This window comes from Podarcis vaucheri (assembly GCF_965113315.1).
Source record: "Podarcis vaucheri genome assembly, chromosome: 9".
In the NCBI taxonomy this organism is placed as follows: Eukaryota; Metazoa; Chordata; class Lepidosauria; order Squamata; family Lacertidae; genus Podarcis; species Podarcis vaucheri.
Genome location: NC_138767.1, coordinates 63,024,184 through 63,047,839, shown reverse-complemented (window position 1 = coordinate 63,047,839; position 23,656 = coordinate 63,024,184). Strand labels below are relative to the sequence as shown.

The 23,656-nt window shown below is 43.0% G+C and overlaps 1 protein-coding gene across 2 annotated transcripts in view; it reads left to right on the top strand.

Moving 5' to 3' along the window:
* Nucleotides 1-23,656, top strand: part of NWD2 (NACHT and WD repeat domain containing 2) — a 65,610-nt gene that overhangs the window by 22,232 nt on the left and 19,722 nt on the right. Inside the window, exons 2-3 of one of the 2 annotated variants that reach the window (XM_082238005.1) lie at nucleotides 7,920-8,008; nucleotides 16,386-16,502. In XM_082238005.1, coding sequence (XP_082094131.1) covers nucleotides 7,920-8,008; nucleotides 16,386-16,502 — 206 coding nt within the window. Of the gene's footprint in view, nucleotides 1-7,919; nucleotides 8,009-16,382; nucleotides 16,503-23,656 lie in introns of those variants that run through there. The other variant, XM_082238006.1, reaches the window with a different exon arrangement.

The window sequence follows — 23,656 nt, the reverse complement described above, 5'->3', positions numbered from 1 at the left end:
GTGAGTCAAGTGCACCTTCGAATGGGGAAAAACATCTGTTAGTTACTAGAGGTTTGGGGAAATACCTAAAAGATTGATGTATTCTCTTCCATGGTGAGTAAGGTTATAAAAAATGTTATAATTGATTCTCTAACATCTCTAGAATAAAGAGGAGGGAGAAAGACAGACATTCTTCAGATTCCATTGAGTTTTGTTTATTATTATCAGATTGAGGCCAACACAATTGGGAGCCCATGTGCTAATCCCCCGGCCTGGGAGCCAGCCCGTAAATAAGGAGACATGACGACAAATGTATGAGATCAAATGAGGCCAAAACTTTCAGATGTAGAAAACCTTGGCTTAGTAATAATAATAATAATAATAATAATAATAATAATAATAATAATAATAATTTTTATTTATTTATACCCCGCCCATCTGGCCGGGCTTCCCCAGCCACTCTGGGCGGCTTCCCAAAAAATATTAAAATACTGTAATACTATCAAACATTAAAAGCTTCCCTAAACAGGGCTGCCTTCAGATGTCTTCTAAAAGTCTGGTAGTTGTTGTTCTCTTTGACATCTGGTGGGAGGGCGTTCCACAGGGCGGGTGCCACTACCGAGAAGGCCCTCTGCCTGGTTCCCTGTAACTTGGCTTCTTGCAGTGAGGGAACTGCCAGAAGGCCCTCAGTGCTGGACCTCAGTGTCTGGGTAGAACGATGAGGGTGGAGACGCTCCTTCAGATATACTAGTCCTTCAGAAATACTTAGGCATTGGGCGGCATCCCTCTCAGTCCCGGTGGGGTCTGAGGATGCGCAGGGCAGACAGGTGTTGTGAAGGGGACTGTAAAACGAGAATTTACACAGCGTGCCCCCCCCACTTCACCTGATGTAGGGAGTTGGACCTTATGCCGCCACTCTAGGCCAGTGACTCCCACAACCAACCCTTTAACAGGCCCTGCATACACCGCCACATACGCCCCCCCCCCCATTCTGAAGATAGACTATAGGATTCTATCCAAGGCCTAAAAACCACCAAAGTTGTGACAATTGCTACGGGTAAGGCAACACCCGCAGAACAGGAAAAATCCCTTCCCGGCTCTGGGAAATGGCAACCATCGTGCGACCGTAGCAACGCCCATGGTCCTGAAAAGGAAAAGGTTAGCCTGCAAGAAAACCACATTAAAATTAGAGGAAGGAATGGGTGGGTGATGCTCCAGAGACCAAATGGAGAGATGGTCAGCTGGAGCCCAGCAGTACTTGGTCTTTGCTCCGCCCCCCAGCTAGCCGCCAATTGGGTAGCTGGGGAGGGGGCAGAGCAACAGCTAGCAACTAAAGGGGGTGTCACCCTGGCATGGGAAGATCACTCACAGTTGCAAACTCTGCCCACTGTTTCGATGAGTGAGCGGTAATTACTTTCAGAAAGTCTGCTATGAGTGTGTACCTGGACTCGCATGTATACAGCCAGCACTATTGTATGTTCGTATACACAGTGCTGAGAGGTTTAGGATCTTTTGCTGGAGTTATGGCTTGTGCTTGTTATGGATGTGTGTTAATCTATGCCCACAAGAAGCTCCTGTGCAAAGAAACAAAGAAAGCTTGTTTATTATAGAAAACAGGAGTGACAGAAGATATAAAAATGCTGCTATAGACAGCAAAGTTACAATATAAGCAGGTTTTGTTGTTGTTGTTTAGTCGTGTCCGACTCTTCGGGACCCCATGGACCAGAGAATGCCAGGAACTCCTGTCTTCCACTGCCTCCCGCAATTTGGTCAAACTCATGCTGGTAGCTTTGAGAACACTATCCAACCATCTCGTCCTCTGTCGTCGCCTTCTCCTTGTGCCCTCAATCAGGGTCTTTTCCAGGGAGTCTTCTCTTCACATGAGGTGGCCAAAGTATTGGAGCCTCAGTTTCAGGATCTGTCCTTCCAGTGAGCACTCAGGGCTGATTTCCCTAAGAATGGATTGGTTTGATCTTCTTGCAGTCCATGGGACTCTCAAGAGTCTCCTCCAGCACCAGAATTCAAAGGCATCAATTCTTTGACGATCAGCCTTCTTTATGGTCCAGCTCTCACTTCTATACATCACTACTGGGAAAACCATAGTTTTAACTATACGGACCCTGGTCGGCAAGGTGATGTCTCTGCTTTTTAGGATGCTGTCTAGGTTTGTCATTGCTTTTCTCCCAAGAAGCAGGCGTCTTTTAATTTTGTGACTGCTGTCACCATCTGCAGTGATCATGGAGCCCAAGAAAGTAAAATCTCTCCCTGCCTCCATTTCTTCCCCTTGTATTTGCCAGGAGGTGATGGGACCAGTGGCCATGATCTTAGTAGATTACAATACTTACACGCCTTAATTAAAGAGCAAAGGATGCCATAACTTTTCTAAAAGGTCTGCAGATATGTGACCATAGATAAATGGGGGGAGGAAAGTATACCTGTCCCTAAAGCAAAGCAGAAGTATTCTGAGTCCTGGGGAGCCCAGGGTAAGTTCTGTCCTGTTGGAGCTATGAGAGTCAACTCACCTTTGAATCTACTATATTTTTCCGTGTATAAGACTTGGTTTTTCCCTCTAAAAAAAAGGTCAAAAATTAGGGGGGATTTTATACTCTGGGCCATCTTCCTCCAATTTCTTAAATTTCTTAAAATAGGAGGCGTCTTATACATGGGGGCATCTTATAGATGGAAAAATACAGCAATTTATATATATACTGGGTCTTCATCCAGGCACCTCTTGAGCAATGTGAAACATCAACCCCTGTGATTGCCAAGCAATCACAGTATGGTGAACTGTGGGGTCATCACCTTGGCCTCCAGCTCAGACTGTTTTACTTGTTTGAAGATAGTATACATCTGAAGATAGCTGGGAGGAGGAAAAGAAAGCCTGGAAGAACAGTGAAAAGAGAAGAAAAATCCACCCAAGTACATCTCCCCCATGAAGTTTTTCCATATCTGTGACTTCCAATTGCAAGTGCTCTACATTTACAGATCGGCTCAAAAGGGCGAAAGAAAGCTTTGCCAAAGCCGTAGATGGAGTTTGGACTTGGAGCTCAAGGATCTACTGAAGGAAGGATGCTGTACCTAAAAAAAAGCAGTTTTCTTTATACAATGGCAGCTCCTACAATTTCAGCATCTCTAATGTCGGGAAAGGGGGTTGAGAGATTCAGATGAAAGAGTGTGTAGAAATTCAGATAGCTGTGATTATTGGGGCATTATATGCAGAGACAACATTGCCATAACACTAGAAGACTGACAGCTTTATTTTCCTCGGTGGTGTTCAAAAGCTTTTTGTAACATGAGCAGCACACAGCGATTCAAAGCAATTTCTCTGAAAGAAATGCTGCTTAGTGGGAATTATTTGTTGCTGGATATTGTTGTGTGTGATTGAAATGTCACTCCCTGCCCCCTGTATTTAACAAGAGACTCAAGCCGATATTTCCCAGTTCCAAACAGCAGTGGACTGAATAGAGCATACACAATATGATATACTAAAGAATGTAATTGGTGATCTATTTACTGACCTATTTATTCCTAGTTTTTCTTCGTTGCCCTTCACCCTAGGGTCCCGGGGTGGGTTCGATGAAGTAAAACTCAACCACGAAACAACGCATAATGAACAAACCGTAAAACCAGCAATAAAAGCATGAAGCATAAACTGTAACTGATAACACCGTTTACAGGGAGGTCAGTGAACAACTCACACTACACTTTTAAAGGCCAGGCTACAGTGGTACCTTGGTTCTTGGAGCTATTCCGTTCCAGGATTAATCCGTTCGACTCCCGAAACCGTTCAAAAACCAAGGTGTGCCTTCCAATTGGCTGCAGGAGCTTCCTACACTCAAGCGGAAGCCGTATCGGATGTGCAGCTTCTGAAAAACGTTCACAAACTGGAACACACCCTTCCGGGTTTGCGGCGTTCAGGAGCCGATTTGTTTGGCAACTAAGCCATTCGGGAACCAAGGTTCCACTGTATATAAAAAGAAGGCCCTGCCATGAGCTACTGCCCCCTGAGACTTCTAAGGATGGCAGCGCTGTCAACAGGACCTTTGCTGATCTCAATACGCCAGCTGGCACGAGAGGAAAGGAGGTGCTCCTTTAGATATTTGAGCCCCAGGTTGCTTATGACTTCATGCATTAACATAGACAGCTTGAATTGGGCTCAGAAGCAAATAGAGAAGCAGTGCAGATGCTTCAGGTGTAATAGGAGTTTTTACAAGCATGGCGGACTTCATTCTGGCTGCTTCATTCTGCACCATTTACAGCCTCCATGCTATTTATATGCCACTTACGATTGTAATCATCTCTAAGCTGCGTACAACAAACATAGCAAATACAATAAAATCATTTAAAAACTACCCATAAAATCATAAATGACTTCAAATGCCTGCTGAAATTACTGATTTGTTGGGTGGGGGGACTTGTTATATTAATGAATGAATGAATGGGCAAGGGTGAATTTGGCATAGATAGATAGATAGATAGATAAAGGTAAAGGGACCCCTGACCATTAGGTCCAGTCATGACCGACTCTGGGGTTGCGGCACTCATCTCGCTTTATTGGCTGAGGGAGCCAGCGTGCAGCTTCCGGGTCATGTGGCCAGCATGACTAAGCCGCTTCTGGCAAACCAGAGCAGCGCTCGGAAACGCCGTTTACCTTCCCGCTGGAGCGGTACCTATTTATCTACTTGCACTTTGACATGCTTTCGAACTGCTAGGTGGGCAGGAGCAGGGACCGAGCAATGGGAGCTCACCCCATCACGGGGATTAAAACCACTGACCTTCTGATCGGCAAGTCCTGGGCTCTGTGGTTTAAACCACAGCGCCACCCGTGTCCCTTAAATCAATTAAAAACTACTCATAAAATCATAAATGACTTCAAGTGCCTGTAGTTTAGGGTGGGGAAAAACTTGTTATATTAATGAATGAATGAATGGGCAAGGGTGAATTTGGCATAGATAGATAGATAGATAGATGATAGATAGATAGATAGATAGATAGATAGATAGATATAGATTGATAGATGATAGATGATAGATAGAGATAGATGATAGATAGATAGATAGATAGATAGATAGATAGATAGATAGATAGATAGAGATAGATAGAGCAGCCTGCCTGAAGCATTGAGGACTGGGTAAGACTGATAACTGAGTGCTTCATTTTGCCAGTCTGCCATTCAAACTGGAGCCGGGACTGAACTAGGCTGCCACTAGCTGTGTAGCTCTTTTGTGAGTTCTGTTTTTGTGTTTCATCTCCTGTTGTCGTGAGAAAGGCTATACAGTACTTTAATCCCTGCCTCTTAAGCGCAATGAGACAAACAGTCCAGTGTATAGGATGATGTGGTGGGAAGGTTGAACACAGGCAGCATAAGATAACATCACAGGATCATAAAAGCAGTAGTGTTGAGATTGAATGGCCAAAAGCAAAAGTAGACAAGGACTTGTTCACTTTTAATAGGTGCGCAGAAGAGCAGGCATTACTAGCGGCATCTGCTGAAATTCTCTCTTCTGCCTCTGCTCTATTTTTTGCATCTGCTATATTGTCATCTCTGATACAGTCCCTGCGCAGACATGTCATACTAAGTATTTTCAGCAGCTCAACCAGCCCTGTAGCTGTGCTTTTTTTAAACAGCAGATGACCCCCCAGAATTAGGTGGAGAAACATTATCATTTGCTAATTGGTGCACATCACACTGCTGTTAAAGCTCCAACAGGAAGGGCCATTTTAAACTTGTAGGATTGTTCTGTCAGTCTGAAAAAAAACCTGTTATCTGTACACATTCTTATGTGACTTGAGACTTCAAAGACACTAAAAGATTCTTGGCACATAATTCATTTTGGGTTTTTTTTACAAACAGGCTCCCATGCCCACTAACACGCAGATTTCAGAATGCCTAATTAACGTGATACAAAAATAACTTGTGGTCCATTTCTATTTTGGCAGCAGGAAAAGGACATTTAAGTATGTATTTTCCTCTGCAGAAGGCTGGCGTTTGAAAACCTCCCTTCTGGCACAGCTCTTTCTTGTTTTATTTTAGAGTGAGCTAATCCCGCAGACTTCTTATCATGAAAAGTCGGTTTAGATTTGTATGTAATTAAACCAGGTTATCTGTCATGCAACCTAATTAGTTCGTTCCATCTTAATTATGTGTCATTTCCTTTCCAAGCTCGGAAGCACCAGACAGGAGGGTGTGCAGGAATTTCTAACATACATACTTATAAGAATCGTTAACACGCTCTATTTAAGCAGGAAGAGTTATTCTGCCTTTTAAGTGGTTTGCGGAATAAACACATGTGCAAAAGTGCCAATCCATAGCTGATCCCTGCTTTAAGCACCAATATTCCCTTGCATTGGCTTTAATTGAAGTTGGCAACAGAGTGGCTCTTCCTCTGCAAGTGTGGCTGGAGCCATGTCCACAAATGATTTTCTTGCAGTGAGATCATTCTTCTTGCAGGGGGCTGGACTAGATGGCCCTCAGGTTCCCTTCAAACTCTATAATTTTATGATTCTATGGTGGCAGGTAATTGACAGGTGGGTAGCCCCATCCACCCGTCAAAATCATCTACAGGAGTGAAGATCTTACCTTCTGCTTGATTCAGTTCTCAACTATTATTTCAGTCTATTTCAAGAGTACATGCTTAGCTTGGCCCACTATGAGGTCATAAGAAGAAACAAAGGATTTACCGCTTTCATTTCTGTCCAGATGAACCACTTAAGCTTAAGCTTGTTCAACCTCATCCACTCCAAAACCTTCTCCAGATAATTGATTGTTGCTGGAATAACTATGATTGTGGATTATTGGACTGTTCAAAACATTTTATCATTATTTATTTATGATCACTGTATCATTCTGATACACATTTGAGCTGAATTGCATATCCAGTTTTCTATTTTAGGTCTCTCATTGTGATCCTAGAGCAGGCATAGGCAAACTCAGCCCTCCAGATGTTTTGGGACTACAGCTCCCATCATCCCTAGCTAACAGGACCAGTGGTCAGGGATGATGGGAGTTGTAGTCCCAAAGCATCTGGAGGGCCGAGTTTGCTTATGCCTGTCCCAGAGTCTAGCAAAGGGTATTTGCTAAGGATTTTGTCAGCCTAGGTAACCTTCACTTTCTCTTTCAGTTAAATGTAAAAATATCCCATTCTTACAACATTTTGAAGTAGTTACCGAGAAAGACTGGATCTGCTTTTATTGTGCTACAGTGATCTACCGTAGTGGACTGTTTGATACACTACTCACAGCAAACTCAAGTCTGGTGCTAAGAATGCCCTTAACAGGGCCACAGCCAATTCTCATGCATTAATGTTTATATGTGTATCATACCTTAGTTTGCAAACTCACGTTTCTCCCCTACTTACATTTGCAAGAGTATACAGTACCTCAGGTTAAGAACTTTGCTTCAGAATGCGAACAGAAATCGCGTGGCGGCAGCGGGAGGCCCCATTAGCTAAAGTGGTGCTTCAGGTTAAGAACAGTTTCAGGCTAAGAACGGACCTCCGGAACAAATTAAGTACCGTACTTAACCCGAGGTACCACTGTACTTATAAAAAATGATAAAGTATAAATAGAAAATCTTTTAAAATATTTATTAACTGTAACAGCTGGGCTGCTGCTAGCCTTTGGAATGTCTCTTCTTCCTTGCTAACTGTAATAATAATAATAATAATGATGATGGTGATGGTGATGATGATGATGTATTATACACAACAGCACAAGGTTGAATTATTGGAGTGAGTGTTAAATTAAATATTGGTAAATGTCACAACAAGCATTTTGGCTCACTAAGATATTCCCTAGAGCATCGAGTTCAGATTGCTGCATTAAGCTTGCGCTCACAGCTTTTAAGATCAGTGTTCTTTCCTGCATGAAACTACAGCGCTATTTAAGCCCACAGTTGTCACAACTATTGTTAACAAGCCTCGTTTCCTTGTTGCCTGCAGATACAGTAGCAGAAAGAAGCGCATTACGAGAACATGTGTATCCTAAACTACGGGAGTTCTGCAGGGAAAACTACGGACTTGAATTTCAGGTAGCATTTTCCTCATTAAATATTTAAGTTGTGATGCACATGCAGGGAATCTCTTAGGTTGATGCTGTACGGTGGACCTTAAGGTATCATTCTATGCAGAATTTGTTTTAAAAAAATCAAAGGGGGTGTGATCATTCCACACGCAGGTGTAGCTACACTTGTGGGAAGGATCAGCTTGGACTCATTGCAACCCTCTCTTCTCTCCTCCTTCTCCATGGCTGATTCTTGGCTACAGACACATCCTACGGCACTGACTCCTACTTCCATAAGGAGAGTGTCACATGCCTCTATATACCTCCACCCGTTCCTCCGCTCTTCTTTGTCTCCAGCCCAGTAATTTGAGGAGGCCTTCCAAAAGAGAAGGGGGCAAATGGATGAGCATGTACAATATATGGCCAGGGAAAAAACAATGCTATCCATGGTTGTAAAGACTGCAGAGAGAATAATTGGGTGCACTCTTCCCACCTTAGATCAAATCTATGCTGTCAGGTGCCATAAGAAAGCGGCAGAGATAGCGCAGGATAGTACACACCCCGGAAATGATCTCTTTCAGCTTCTGCCTTCTGGAAGAAGGTATAGGGTTATAAAGGCCAGGACTAGCCGCCTGAGAAACAGTTTCTACGCAAATGCAATTCTGGTTCTAAACGCAGCATAAGGGGTCTCTATAGTATAGTGTATTTTTTTAGTATAGTGTATTTTATAGCATAGTATAGTATAGTATAGTATAGTATAGTGTATTTTAAAATGGGGTTTCAGAGTTTTTAGGGGTTTTTGAATGTTTTATGTAGTTTTTCAATTTCATTGTTCTGTATGGGACAATGACAATAAAGATACCGTATATCGCATATCAACATGCACTGGACTCCTGTTGCAAGTAATGGCCAGCACGCTATGGTGTGTGAGTGACTGAGAGCCAGACAGGTTAGTGTAATAATGAAGGCTCCCAAATCCATCACTTGCTTTGACCCCATGGGGATGAATTTCTTCTTTTTTTAAAAAAAAAAATAGTTTTTGTTAAGTTTCTTACAAATATAACACATACTACAACAAAAAACAAAATCACAAATATAAACAAAAGAGAAAATAAGAAAATAAAAATACATATCAACAAACACCCAAACAATACAAATTAACTGGCTATTTAAACTTCTTACATCATTAACATGGTTTTGACTTCCTCTGAGCCCTTCCATCTGAATTTCCTTGTATTTAAATGTAGCAGTTTTCTAAAATCATTATTAAAACACAATATTCCAATTAAAATCAAATTTCTTAATTTTTCTTCAAGTTCTAAATCTCAATTATTTTACTAACTCTTACTTTCATCCTTGGCCTATTTAGTACTTTCAAGTAATTTCTAATTTTTAATGTTACAATATTTATTCAAATAGTCTTTAAATCGTGGGGATGAATTTCAACTTGGACGTATCAGTCGGACTTGAGTTGATAATGATTGGACTGTGCCTATTATTATTCAACAAGCAAAGTGGCTTTGGCAAGGAAACACACTTAACTGCTCCAGCATACATAGGTGTTGTTGAGTTCCTGTGTCAAATCTAGGTGGGCTCCGTAGTTTTCCTGCCAGCTTCTCCTTCACTCAATGGAGATCACAAGCTCGTTTTCAACTACCCTAGCACCCTTCAGACATTTCCCTTCAGACCAGAGCTCCCATCAGCCAAACAAGCTGGGAGGATTGCTGGGGGTGATGAGACTTGTAGCCCCAAACATCTGGAAAGCACCAGTTTGGGGAAGTGATTCATGAGTTGGACACAACAGGGATATTGAATATTGACCAAATGCGTTTGACTTTTAGGTTTTCTACAATGGTTCACAGTTTAACATGATTGTTGTTGTTGTTTAGTCATGTCTGACTCTTCGTGACCCCATGGACCAGGGCATGCCAGGCACTCCTGTCTTCCACTGCCTCCTGCAGTTTGGTCAAATTCATGCTGGTAGCTTCGAGAACACTGTCCAACCATCTCGTCCTCTGTCGTCCCCTTCTCCTTGTGTCTTTCCCAACATCAGGGTCTTTTCCAGGGAGTCTTCTCTTCACATGAGGTGGCCAAAGTATTGGAGCCTCAGCTTCAGGATCTGTCCTTCCAGTGAGCACTCAGGGCTGATTTCCCTAAGAATGGATTGGTTTGATCTTCTTGCAGTCCATGGGACTCTCAAGAGTCTCCTCCAGCACCAGAATTCAAAAGCATCAATTCTTCGGCAGTCAGCCTTCTTTATGGTCCAGCTCTCACTTCCATACATCACTACTGGGAAAACCATAGCTTTAACTAGACAGACCTTTGTTGGCAAGGTGATGTCTCTGCTTTTTAAAATGCTGTCTAGGTTTGTCATTGCTTTTCTCCCAAGAAGCAGGCGTCTTTTAATTTTGTGACTGCTGTCACCATCTGCAGTGAACATGGAGCCCAAGAAAGTAAAATCTCTTACTGCCTCCATTTCTTCCCCTTGTATTTGCCAGGAGATAAGGGGACCAGTGGCCATGATCTTCGTTTTTTTGATGTTGAGCTTAACATGATTACAAGACATCAAAAGATAATCTCTAAACAATAAGCAACTAGGAAGAAAAAGAAATGCATTTTTAAAAAATTAAAATAACTCCACCAATCATGGCTAACACTAATCCGAATGAAATGTGTAGAAATTATGGTTTATAGACAGTGGATTAGTTGGGCTAGTTTTTGGGATATTCCCATTGGCAGGGGAACCCACAAGTTTTCGAGTTCTCATTTTTAATAAGAGACATATATGATGTACTCAATGCAAGGGCAATATCTGTGGCCATTATCTGTGATAATGCTGATATCCTCATCTTGTTTCTTAGTGACTCTGTTTTGGCTACAGTTCTGTCAACATTCACCAGCAGGTTACATTACTAGAGGAAGTAATTCCATTATCAAGAAAAAGTTATTTTGAAACGAATTTTTTACAAAATCAGTTACCTTCTAATCCTCAGGTAAAAAAAGGCTGATTTTGGTAATTTGTTACATATTGTAACTGTATAAATTGTAACCCAATAAAGTAACAAAAGGCATGATACAAATGCCTTGGAAATATATACAATATATCTTACCCTTTATGGACCTTTCGTGCCTACAATTTGCAGTAGTTCATTGGCTGTCTATTGTCTCTACAGACTTGGTATCTTATCTTGTCATCAGTCTGAAAACCCGGAACATTCAGCTGATCAGCCGTGAGGGGTAAATGATTTTGAATCAGATGCTTCTCAGCTCCTCTTGCTTTTCCCCACAACATTAACGTCGTAGGGCTGTGACACAGAAGCATCAGCTTTGCATAATTTTTAACGGACGAGGACGCACACAAAACGGGACTAGGTTCTTATGTTGTACAACAGAATGTGTGCATACCTAATCAGGCATCCAAGTATTGCTGTTCAGTGGCCAAAAATACTGAATTGCAATGATGTGATTATGCTTGGCACATGGAAACCAGAACTGGGACAGTAGTATGCCAACTTATGCTGAAGGGCAGGCTTTTCGTTTACAAGTTCCTCTCTTTTTAAAGGTCAACGAATTGCCTTTCAGTTGCACGTTGTGTGAATACTGATGTTAAGTAGTTGTTGGTTTGGGGATGATTTTTGTTGCTGTTGTTGTTACTTTACACCCTCCCTTCTAACTTGATAATGTAAAGGATTAGTGCAGTTACGTGTGTCAGATGCTATATTTTGTGGCATTTATACATGCCACCTATTTTTTCAGCTTCTTTTGTTGTTTAGTCGGTTAGTCATGTCCGACTCTTCGTGACGCCATGGACCAGAGCATACCAGGCATTTCTGTCTTCCACTGCCTCCCGCAGTTTGGTCAAACTCATGCTGGTAGCTTCGAGAACACTGTCCAACCATCTCGTCCTCTGTCGTCCCCTTCTCCTTGTGCCCTCCATCCTTCCCAACATCAGGGTCTTTTCCAGGGAGTCTTCTCTTCTCATGAGGTGGCCAAAGTATTGGAGCCTCAGCTTCAGGATCTGTACTTACAGAGAGCACTCAGGGCTGATTTCCTTAAGAATGGAGAGGTTTGATCTTCTTGCAGTCCATGGGACTCTCAAGACTCTCCTCCAGTGTCAGGGAACTGCAGGCAGCGAGGGAAGAAAGAATTAGAGGATACAGGGAACGATCTCCACTGATCAGTACTGAGTCCTCCTCAGAAGACAGAGAAGAGGATAGTGAGTCTGGGGAGGAAGGGGTGCTTCAGAGAGAAGGGGATCTACGTCACAGGGGAAAACGGAAGGGGCTGAGCCATTGGTCTCGAGGGAGAGGGAAAAGAGAAAGTAGTTAGAGCAACGCGTCATGAGAGACGGGTCGCTTTGTTTATTCGGCATGTAATCTTGTCTGAAGAAAATAAACAAAGGAATTTATGGCTGGCTGCTGGGGGTGTTTTTCTGCTAAGTGCAGCAACGCGTGCAGCTGGCAAGCTCACATCCAGCACCATAATTCAAAAGCATCAATTCTTCAGTGATCAGCCTTCTTTATGGTCCAGCTCTCACTTCCATACATCACTACTGGGAAAACCATAGTTTTAACTATATGGACCTTGGTTGGCAAGGTGATGTCTCTGCTTTTTAAGATGATGTCTACGTTTGCCATCACCTTTCTCCCAAGGAGCAGGCATCTTTTAATTTCGTGACTGCTGTCACCATCTGCAGTGATCATGGAGCCCAAGAAAGTAAAATCTCTCACTGCCTCCATTTCTTCTCCTTCTTTTCAGCTTCTTAGACATGGTTATATTATTGGATTCAGAAACATTAGCAAATTTGAATATTAAGAGGAAATCCCATCACCCATTACCGGAAGACGTTCCCAATATATCGACAGTAAAAATCCAGAGGTTTGCTGCCTTCAAGGACAAAAGGGAAAAATCTGCACTTTTGACTTACACATTTAGTACCTGTTTTCAATGCCAGATGCCGGTGACAAGCGACAGGGCTTAGCTTTTATCACTGTGCCCTGTTTGGGAACTCCCACAGGCATCTGGCTGGCTATTAATGAAAAACCAGAATACATGGCCCCTCAATCTGATCCAAGAAGAGAATTGTTGTGTTTTTAATATTGGTACCTTCAGTGACTTCCATACCATAAGGTTTTATTTCCACAAGCCTTGGCAATATCCCTTATTTGGGGGATTAGCCTGCAAACTATGTTCAATAGAAAGGAAATCCTAAATAAATCCTAGCATTATTTCAATAGGCCCTACGCTACATTAAGATACTGGTAATAGAGTTCCTTATCAGGCATGCCATTTAGAAAAAAAAGGTTAGTCCCCAACCTCTCACAATTCTCTGCTTTCCTTCTTTAAATTACACATCCTTGAGATAATTAAAAGAGCTGTTTTTAAATTCAAACCTTTCTGAATCCAAGAGTTAGCACATTGGCAGAAGCTTGTGATGCACAATAGATGTTGAAGAATACAATAGTAGGCCATATTCAATAAATAGCAGTACTAGGGATGTAAATATAAACAGCAAAGATGTTCAAGTGCCTGTGCTGTTAAGAAGACCATGATCTTTAGCAAAACTGTTCTGCAGTCCTTATGTTATCCAGCCAGAACACAAACATACCCAATGCAGAAGCTATTCTGGTGATAGTATGCAAATCTTTGCAATTAATTCAAGGAGCAATCTGTGCACACTAAGTAGGATGCAAGGCCCACTGTATTCCATGGTGTGTCTTCCAAATAAACTTGCATAGGATTACCCCTGTTAGTAACTAAAACTTATTTAACTACAGTTAAAGGTAAAGGTACCCCTGACCATTTGGTCCAGTCGTGGCCGACTCTGGGGTTGTGGTGCTCATCTCGCTTTACTGGCTGAGGGAGCCAGCGTACAGCTTCCGGGTCATGTGGCCAGCATGACTAAGCTGCTTCTGGCGAACCAGAGCAGCGCACGGAAACGCCGTTTACCTTCCCGCCAGAGCGGTACCTATTTATCCACTAGCACTCTGATGTGCTTTCGAACTGCTAGGTTGGCAGGAGCAGGGACCGAGCAACGGGAGCGCACCCCATCACAGGGTGAATTCATCTCATGATGTAGTTTTTCAAGGCTTTGAAGGATGCAGTCCTGTACAGTGGTACCTCGGGTTAAGTACTTAATTCATTCCAGAGGTCCGTTCTTAACCTGAAACTGTTCTTAACCTGAAGCACCACTTTAGCTAATGGGGCCTCCTGCTGCTGCCGCACCGCTGGAGCCCGATTTCATTTCTTATCCTGAAGCAAAGTGCTTAACCTGAAGCACTATTTCTGGGTTAGCAGAGTCTGTAACCTGAAACGTATGTAACCTGAGGTACCACTGTACTCTCTTACTTAAGGACTTAACTTCTGGACTTAACGTTTGAGTAAGCATGCATAGGACTGTACTGTTGTAGAGTTGTACAAATGACAGAGCGGAGTTTCATTCCAGGCATCTGGAGCATATAGCAGACCGAAAAGTTTGTAGAGTTGCAGCTTTTCTCCTGTTATGACTCATTTCATAGCACATTGTTGGCACCAGACAAACGATGAGCTGATAATAGCAGCTGCAACACCCCCTCTCAGAGCACTCCGCATGCAGTCTCCTTCTCTCCTGTTCCCACACCTTCCCTTGTTCCTCCTGTTGCACAGTCCTAGCCCCCACACCCTGCAAATATCCCCCATACTTCATCATGGGGAAAGGTTTTGGGGTTTTTAGCTGATCTCCACACTGGGGCTCTAATGTGTAAATTGGATGTCAGAATTTGCAGGCACAGGGGAAATGGTGCAATTCAGCAGCAGCAAATACAGTGGTACCTCTGGTTACGTACTTAATTCATTCCGGAGGTCCGTTCTTAACCTGAAACTGTTCTTAACCTGAAGCACCACTTTAGCTAATGGGGCCTCCTGTTGCTGCCGCGCCGCCGTGTGATTTCTGTTCTCATCCTGAAGCAAAGTTCTTAACCCAAGGTACTATTTCTGGGTTAGCAGAGTCTGTAACCTGAAGCATATGTAACCTGAGTTACCACTGTATAGGCAAAACATACTGCCCGAAATTATTTTGCCAGTCTTCGCTCCTTTAAACACGGCAGTGTCCCTCTTTTCCATCTGAGCTAAATTATGAAGTGAAGTGATGCCACACTGTCTCACTTAATCTCTTTAAATAAATATAACAGATTCCCCCCCGCACAAACACACACGTACACTAACTTGCATCTTATTAACATTATTCAAATTAGATCTTTAGGCAAAATCGAAAGTCTAAACAGCAAGCCATCTGCCATTTTATATTCACTGGGACTATTGCTTCCAAAACAACAAAATATTAAATGGGGGGGGGGAGGGCATTATAGGGGTCTGAGTTGTAGTGGTTTGTCTTTTGTGGAAAGTATAGTGGAGGTTTCAAACCTGGCTTCTTTTTATTTTCCTTTGCTTCATTCTTCCTTTTTAACTTTTGAGCCACCTGCCGAAAGTGAGCAAGGCTGTTTCTCTCTTCTCAAACTGCTGGCCTTAAATGTAGAGACAGATGTGAGGCTGATCTTTCCCCAGAGTGATGGGATCCACACTCAAACCTGCCCCCAAATTCTGGACTTCGACTTCAGACCTAACCAACACTAGCTCTGTGGTTCCACCCAATGAACCCGCACCAAAATCAGGCCCCAGAAAACACCAAACATTTAAAAAATAGATATTTCAAGACCTGAACGGCATATGCAAAATGTCATACAAAAGAACTTTTTCTCTCATGGGCACTTGGGATACTGAGAAACTTTTTCTTTTCTTCTTTTTTAATTAAAAAGATTCTAGCCCTCATTGTTATAAATGGTTGCTGCTGGCAATCAAGGCTCTGTACAGTGGTACCTCAGGTTAAGTACATAATTCGTTCTGGAGGTCCGTACTTAACCTGAAACTGTTCTTAACCTGAAGCACCACTTTAGCTAATGGGGCCTCCCACTGCTGCCGCGCCGCCAGAACACGATCTCTGTTCTCATCCTGAAGCAAAGTTCTTAACCCGAGGTACTATTTCTGGGTTAGCAGAGTCTGTAACCTGAAGCGTATGTAACCTGAAGCGTATGTAACCTGAGGTACCACTGTACAGGTAAATAGTTTCAGTCTCTAGGATTCTGGGAGGGGCCCCCCAAAGTGTTCTTGTTCTGTGCCGCTGGGGGCATAGCTGTCAACGTTTCCCTTTTTTTAAGTGAAATTCCCTTCTTCCGAATAGGATTCCTCACAAGAAAAGGGAAAAGTTGACAGCTATGGCTGGGAGTCCCCTACCACCCAAGATTAAAAGAGGGATCAAGCTCAAACAAGTAAACAAAGTCAACACCAAATCTCTGATTGCTTCATTGTTACATGTTGGAATGTTAAATTGTGAAGCGTATTAACAACCACGTTGTTTGTTGGATTTCCAGGTCATTGACCTATACTGGGGAGTGGAACCAGAAGAATGGGACAGACCAGAGTTGCAGAAAACTCGTATGAGGCTCCTAGAAGATTGCTTGAAAACATCTGCAGGTCCATGTTTTGTTGTGGGTATAAAAATAATGCTTTATCTAATTAACCTACAAGCCGTAGTGTGGTTATAGATGCTTTCCTAAGGACATACCTTTAACAAACAAAGTAATAGTTCACTTTATTTTAACCTCACTCTGCAGGCACTACAGAGTGCCTATATATCAGCAACTCTTCCAATAACCTCATGATGTAACTGACACCCCTGTGAAAATTAGTTATGTAAATTATGGTGCACAGGAACTGACCTCAATCTTTGCTGCTCATTGGAAGGGAGTATATATTTTACGTAACGCTTGCAGATTTGTTTTTAGAGCAACTGTTTCAGGTTTCGGATGTTTTGGATGGGGCTGAAACAGGGGTAGCCAGTCCTACAGATCTTGGCTGGACTTCAGCTTCCATCAGCCCCAGCCAAGATGGCCAGTGGTGAGGAATGATGGGAGTTGCAGTCTAGCAGCCTCTGGAAGACACCACACCAGCCGCCACCACAATAAAACTATTGCGGTAACCCACAAACAGATGCATCAGAATAGCAAATTTTCAGCAGCAGAAGTCTTGCTGTAACAAATTTGATACTTGGCCTTGCTGGCTGGAGCTGACAGTAGTTGGATTCCAACTGCCACATGTTTCTCATCCCTGCTCTGTATCATCTGTAATCGCCACCAGCTGTATCTTCTTGTTCTCCTCCAGGGTTGCAGTTGCATTGAATGCCTGCTCTGAGCCGAAGCATCTTTGCAGTGTTTTGCTCCACTCAAGCCAGAATCATCTTCTCTCGCTTTGTCTCAGGCCTGTATTTGTGGGCCAGTTTCAGAAGCCAAGTAGCTTGTGGGAGCTATTTAACTGCCAGGGGCACCTTCAGACTTTTGCAGAGGATGGCTCCCTGGTCAGACCTAACAAGATCGTTTCCCAAAGTGGGCCAGATCCCATTTGGGCTGGTTATCTTGCCTAATAATAATAATAATAATAGTTTACTTATATCTCTCCCTCCCCAGCCGAAACTGGGCTCAGAGCAGCTAACAACAGTAAAATAATACATGATTCTAAAATCAATTCATTATAAAATCAGTTCAAATCAAATGAATGGCAACCATTGGGCTAGAGTTCTGTGAGGATTACCAAAGGAGGGGTCTGGCTGTGCCTTGGCCAAAGGCCTGGTGGAACAGCTCTGTTTTGCAGGCCCTGCAGAAAGATGTCAAGTCCCGCAGGGGCCCTAGTCTCTTGTGGCAGAGCGTTCCACCAGATCGGAGCCACAGCCAAAAAAGCCCTGGCTGTGGTTGAGGCCAGCCTAACTTTCCTGTGGCCTGGGACCTCCAAGATGTTATCGTTTGAAGACTGTAAGGTCCTCCGTGGGACATACCAGGAGAGGCGGTCCCATAGGTACAAGAGTCCTAGGCTATATAGGGCTTTAAAGGTTAAAACCAGCACCTTAAGCCTGATCCTGTACTCCACTGGGAGCCAGTGCAGCTGGTATAGCACCGGGTGAATGTGATCCCGCAGTGAGGGCCCCGTAAGGAGTCTCGCCGCGGCATTCTGCACCCGCTGGAGTTTCTGGGTCAGTCTCAAGGGCAGCCCCACGTAGAGCGAGTTACAGTAATCAAGTCTGGAGGTGACCGTCGTGTGGATCACAGTGGCTAGGTCAGGGCGAGAGAAATAAGGAGCCAACTGCTTAGCTTGGCGGAGGTGGAAAAATGCCTCCTTTGTTATAGCTGCAATCTGCGCCTCCATGGAAAGGGAGGTGTTGAAGATTACACCCAAACTCTTAACGGACGGTGCTGGCACTAATTGCGCCCCCGCAAGAGATGGGAGTTGATACCAAAGGTCTTGGGCCTTTTTTCAAAGAGTGTGTTGACAGCCCTCATAGTCTCCTGCTTCTTGACCACAGCAGGAGCTGGGGCCACCTTCTTTGCCTCGGCCTGTTTTCTCCCTATGGCAGCTTGATGAGGGAGGAAATCTGGCAGGTGAACATACTACAGGTGAACCTAATGGGAGTGTCAGGAAATAAGCAGGAGGTGTTAAAAAGCTACCATAGGGATTGTGTTTGTGGCAGTGAATTTTTACCAGAAACACTGTATGTATCAAGAAGGAGATCAGGGGGAAAGGCGGTTGGGAAAATAGGTGCTGTGAGAAATGAGGCGAGGAGAGAGAGAAAGAAATGATCAGATAAGCAAAGAGAGAAGGGGGAAGAGAGAGAGAGAGGCAGGCAGGCAAGAAGTTGGCGGAGGGAGAGAGAGAAATATACAAATAAGCAATAAATCAAAATGGATAAACTAAATATTCTAGTAATTGTCACCCACGGTTTGCTCACATGCATGCAATAGCTGGAAATTTGCTGTTTCAGGGACGCGGGTGGCGCTGTGGGCTAAAGCCTCAGCGCCTAGGGCTTGCCGATCGAAAGGTCGGCGTTTCGAATCCCCGCGGCGGGGTGCGCTCCCGCTGCTCGGTCCCAGCGCCTGCCAACCTAGCAGTTCGAAAGCACCTCCGGGGGCAAGTAGATAAATAGGTACCGCTTACCAGCGGGAAGGTAAACGGCGTTCCGTGTGCGGCTCTGGCTCGCCAGAGCAGCGTTGTCACGCTGGCCACGTGACCCGGAAGTGTCTCCGGACAGCGCTGGCCCCCGGCCTCTAGATGTGAGATGGGCGCACAAACCCCACAGTCTGTCAAGACTGGCCCATTCGGGCAGGGGTACCTTTACCTTTACCTTATGCTGTAGGCCTGTGGCTTTTAGAGATATATGCTTTTAATATTAGAGGGACAAATAGACATCTGTTTTTTGTGGGGGGCTCAAGAACCATCTTTGCTTTTTATTGTTTGAAGATGACCATCAATAGGAGTATATTAAAACTGCCAAATATAGCATAGGCTTCTTAGCCAGTGAGTTATCTTAAACAAGACAACTTCACTAAGATTTTTGTGTGGCCATAAAGAGTTTCACCACAATTTCAAATCTGAAGGGGAAATGTAGAAATTGCCTTTGTCACTTGTTGGCAGTTTTTGTGTTATGTTTGCTTTTAATTGCTGGTTATGCTAATGCATTCAAAGAAGTTGAGCTGTAGCTCATTTCTAACAATTTTCCAATCACAACTTAGAATTTTAATGCTCAGAGCGCAGAGATTAGCAGAGTGCTGAATCACAGTGGTTGTTAAAAGAACAATTCCATTCATAGATTATCCCATCTCAAGAAGTATTTGTAACAGGCTCAGTTTTGTGGAGCTACTTTCATATTTTTTCCTTGTTGGATCTGTTAATGGACATTCTGGATTACAAAGTTATAAGCAACAGATTCGTTACATTAAAAAAAGTGGAGAAATTGGAGGAAGAATTGTAGGACGGGACACTGATAACCACTTAATATAGCTTTGTATGAGTTTTCTTTTCTTTAAGGCTCTGTGCCGAAGAATAGCAGGGAATAATAGGAAAGTAATAGAAGATATTTCTCTGTTCGTGTTTGTTGTGTCTTCTCTATTCATAGCAGCAAATTCAGCAAAGCAATTGGGTGGCAGGGGGTGGGTAAACAGCAACTTTCCTGCAGATATGTGTGCAATTAACCCAGAGATTCCCTGACCTCATGCCATCCCAATCAGTGCAACACCAATTCAGTGGAATGACTTTTTCTTTCACAACACATTCAACAATCGTGAGCTGCTGGTATAGCTCACCTCCATCTTTGAAACGTATTGTGATTGGCATGGCCGATGGTTGATTGTTAGATGCCCATACCATCTTCTGCAGCTAAGCAGCCACCTTGGCGCTTTGGACCGGCAAAGTTGGCGAGAAAATTGCGGTGCCGTTTCTGTTTGATCCATTTGCTTCTTTACTGCCTATAATTTTAACTTTGCTGGTAGGCATTTCTTTCCTCAGTGAGGCTGCCGTAAAGGTAAAGGACCCCTGACCGTTAGGTCCAGTTGCGGACGACTCTGGGGTTGCGGCGCTCATCTCGCTTTACTGGCCGAGGGAGCCGGCGTACAGCTTCCGGGTCATGTGGCCAGCATGACTAAGCCGCTTCTGGCAAACCAGAGCAGCGCACGGAAACACCGTTTACCTTCCCGCCGGAGTGATACCTATTTATCTACTTGCATTTCATGCTTTTGTACTCCTAGGTTGGCAGGAGCAGGGACTGAGCAACGGGAGCTCACCCCATCACGGGGATTCGAACCACCGACCTTCTGATCGGCAAGCCCTAGGGTCTGTGGTTTAGACCACAGCGCCACCCGCGTCCCAAAGGCTACCATAGCTCTGCTCAAATGGAGTAGTCATTTCCTACAAGCTTTCGGTCACACTGCTGTTGAGAGGCAATCTCTTTATGAGCCAGGTTTTTGTACAGCGGCACGTGCTCTTCCAGCATTGCAATTTCAGTTTTGCAGAAGTTGTCGTTCTCTCCCACACAGAGACACCAGTATGTCACAAGGACACACTGATGCTTCCGTTCTTCTTTGTAGCAGAAAGGTCGATGTCTAGCCATCCCTCACTTTGATCAAATGTCATTTCAAAAGATGAAGGCAAAATGTTATTATTTTCAGGCCACATGTGCCTGAATTTTCAGAGAAACAAAGCATGATTAAACAGAGAAACACAGAGCACTATTTTCTCATCTTTTGGTCTGACAGCCAAGAGGCAGAAAAGTATTGCTTAAGGGTCATGATGTCCTGTTATTCAAAGCCTCTCTTTAGCATTGGCTTGGATACTAACAGGGAGCCCTAAATAAAAGGGAACGGAACTGAGAGCTGTTGATCCTTCAACGCCTCGATTGCCAGGATTGCTTGTGCTGGTTTGGGCAGGAGGCAGAGTCAGTGCAGCTGTTTTCCGTATCATGTCCATTGTTTGCTCCGGACTATGACAAAGCAGAAATATACACTGGTGTGTTTTGTTTTTTATTTTTTTTTATAATAATTTTTATTACATTTTTTCCAAATTACAGATAAAACAGAAAAAAGAAAGAACATAAAGAGCAGAAAGAAAGAAAAAAAACAAAAAATCACAACCATTTCAACAACTTATTTCAGATTTCTATCGGACTTCCCCTCATCTCCCACCTAATGCATTCTTGACAATAAAGTTATCAGCAAATTATAACCTTGTTTCGTGTGTTTCTTTGTATTTTCAATTGCGGTTTAAGTTTAAATTCTTATTTTCCATTTACTCTAAAAATATAACATATTATCATTTTTACCCATTTAAACTTTGATTCTTTCATAAATATTATCCAATTTCATATATAATCAACTTTCGTTGCTGGGGCTAACATTCCAAATCATACGGCATCTTAAGATTCATATAACTTATAATACTTTTGCAAATAGTCTTTGAATTTTTTCCAGTCCTCCTCCATTGCCTCTTCTCCCAAATCTCGGATCCTTGCAGTCATCTCGGCTAGTTCCATATAGTTCATCAATTGCGTCTGCCAGTCCTCCAGTGTGGGCAAATCTTGAGTCTTCCAATGTTTGGCGATAAGGATTCTTGCTGCTGTTGTAGCATACATAAAGAAGGTTCTATCCTTTTTTAACACCTTCTGGCCGACAATGCCCAAAAGAAAGGCCTCCGGTTTCTTGGGGAAGGTGTATTTAAACACCTTTTTTAACTCGTTATAGATCATTTCCCAGAAAGCCTTCACTCTTGGGCAGGTCCACCAAAGATGAAAAAATGTCCCTTCAGCCTCCTTACATTTCCAACATTTATTATCGGACAAATGGTAGATCTTAGCAAGCTTGACTGGGGTCATGTACCACCTGTATACCATTTTCATAATATTTTCTTTCAAGGCATTACATGCCGTAAACTTCATACCGGTGGTCCATAACCTTTCCCAGTCCTCAGACATAATGTTATAACCAATGTCCTGAGCCCATTTTATCATGGCTGATTTAACTGTCTCATCCTGAGTGTTCCATTTAAGCAGCAAGTTATACATTCTCGATAATAACTTGGTCTTTGGTTCTAACAGCTCTGTCTCAAGTTTCGATTTTTCCACCTGGAATCCTATTTTTTTGTCTAACTTAAAAACCTCATTAATTTGGGCATAATGTAGCCAATCTTGCACCTTACCTTTTAATTTTTCAAAGCTCTGCAACCTCCAATTACCTCCAATGTTTTCTATTATTTCCCAATACTTCGGCCAGTAGGCCTCCATATTGGGTTTTTTCCGAGCCTTGGCCTCTATTGGTGATATCCACCTCGGAGTTTTGCTTTCCAATAAGTCCTTGTATTTTTTCCAGACCATAAATATTGCTTTTCTGACAATATGGTTTTTAAACATTCCAAATGTTTTTGCCTTGTCATACCACAGGTACGCATGCCAACCTAACGAATTGTTAAAGCCTTCCAGATCTAGGACATCAGTGTTTTCTAACAGAATCCAATCTTTCATCCAGCAGAAGGCCGCAGCTTCATAGTATAACCTTAAATCCGGCAGGGCAAACCCCCCTCTCTCCTTTGCATCAGTTAGTATTTTAAACTTTATTCGGGGCTTTTTGCCCTGCCAGACAAACTTAGAGATGTCCTTCTGCCACTTTCCAAAACAGTCCACTCTGTCCACAATCTGCAAGGCTTGGAACAAAAACAACATTTTTGGCAAAACGTTCATTTTTATAGCTGCAATTCGGCCTAACAAGGATAGTTTCAATCTTGACCAAATTTCTAGATCTTTTTTCACTTCTGACCAGCATTTCTCATAATTATCTTTAAATAAATTCAAGTTCTTGGAAGAGAGATTGACCCCCAGGTATTTCACTTTTTTAACAATATTTAGTTCTGTTTCCTTCTGAAACCCCTCTGCTTCATTAACTGTCAGGTTTTTCCCTAACACCTTAGTTTTTTGTTTATTCAACTTAAAACCCGCCACCCGACCAAATTTCTGAATCAATTCCAAAACTCTTTTTGTACTAGATTCTGGCTCCTGTAATGTTAAAACCAAGTCATCTGCAAATGCTTTCAGTTTATATTGTTTCGCTCCGACCTGAATTCCTTGCACCAGCCGATCCTTCCTTATCATATTCAGCAAAACCTCCAGGACCGAAATAAACAATAAAGGGGAAAGGGGGCACCCCTGACGTGTTCCTTTTTCAATATGAAGTTCTTCTGTCACCACATTGTTCACTATCAACTTAGCTTTTTGTTCTGAATAGATTGCTTCTATTCCATTCTCAAACCCCCTTCCCACTCCCATCCCTTCCAAATT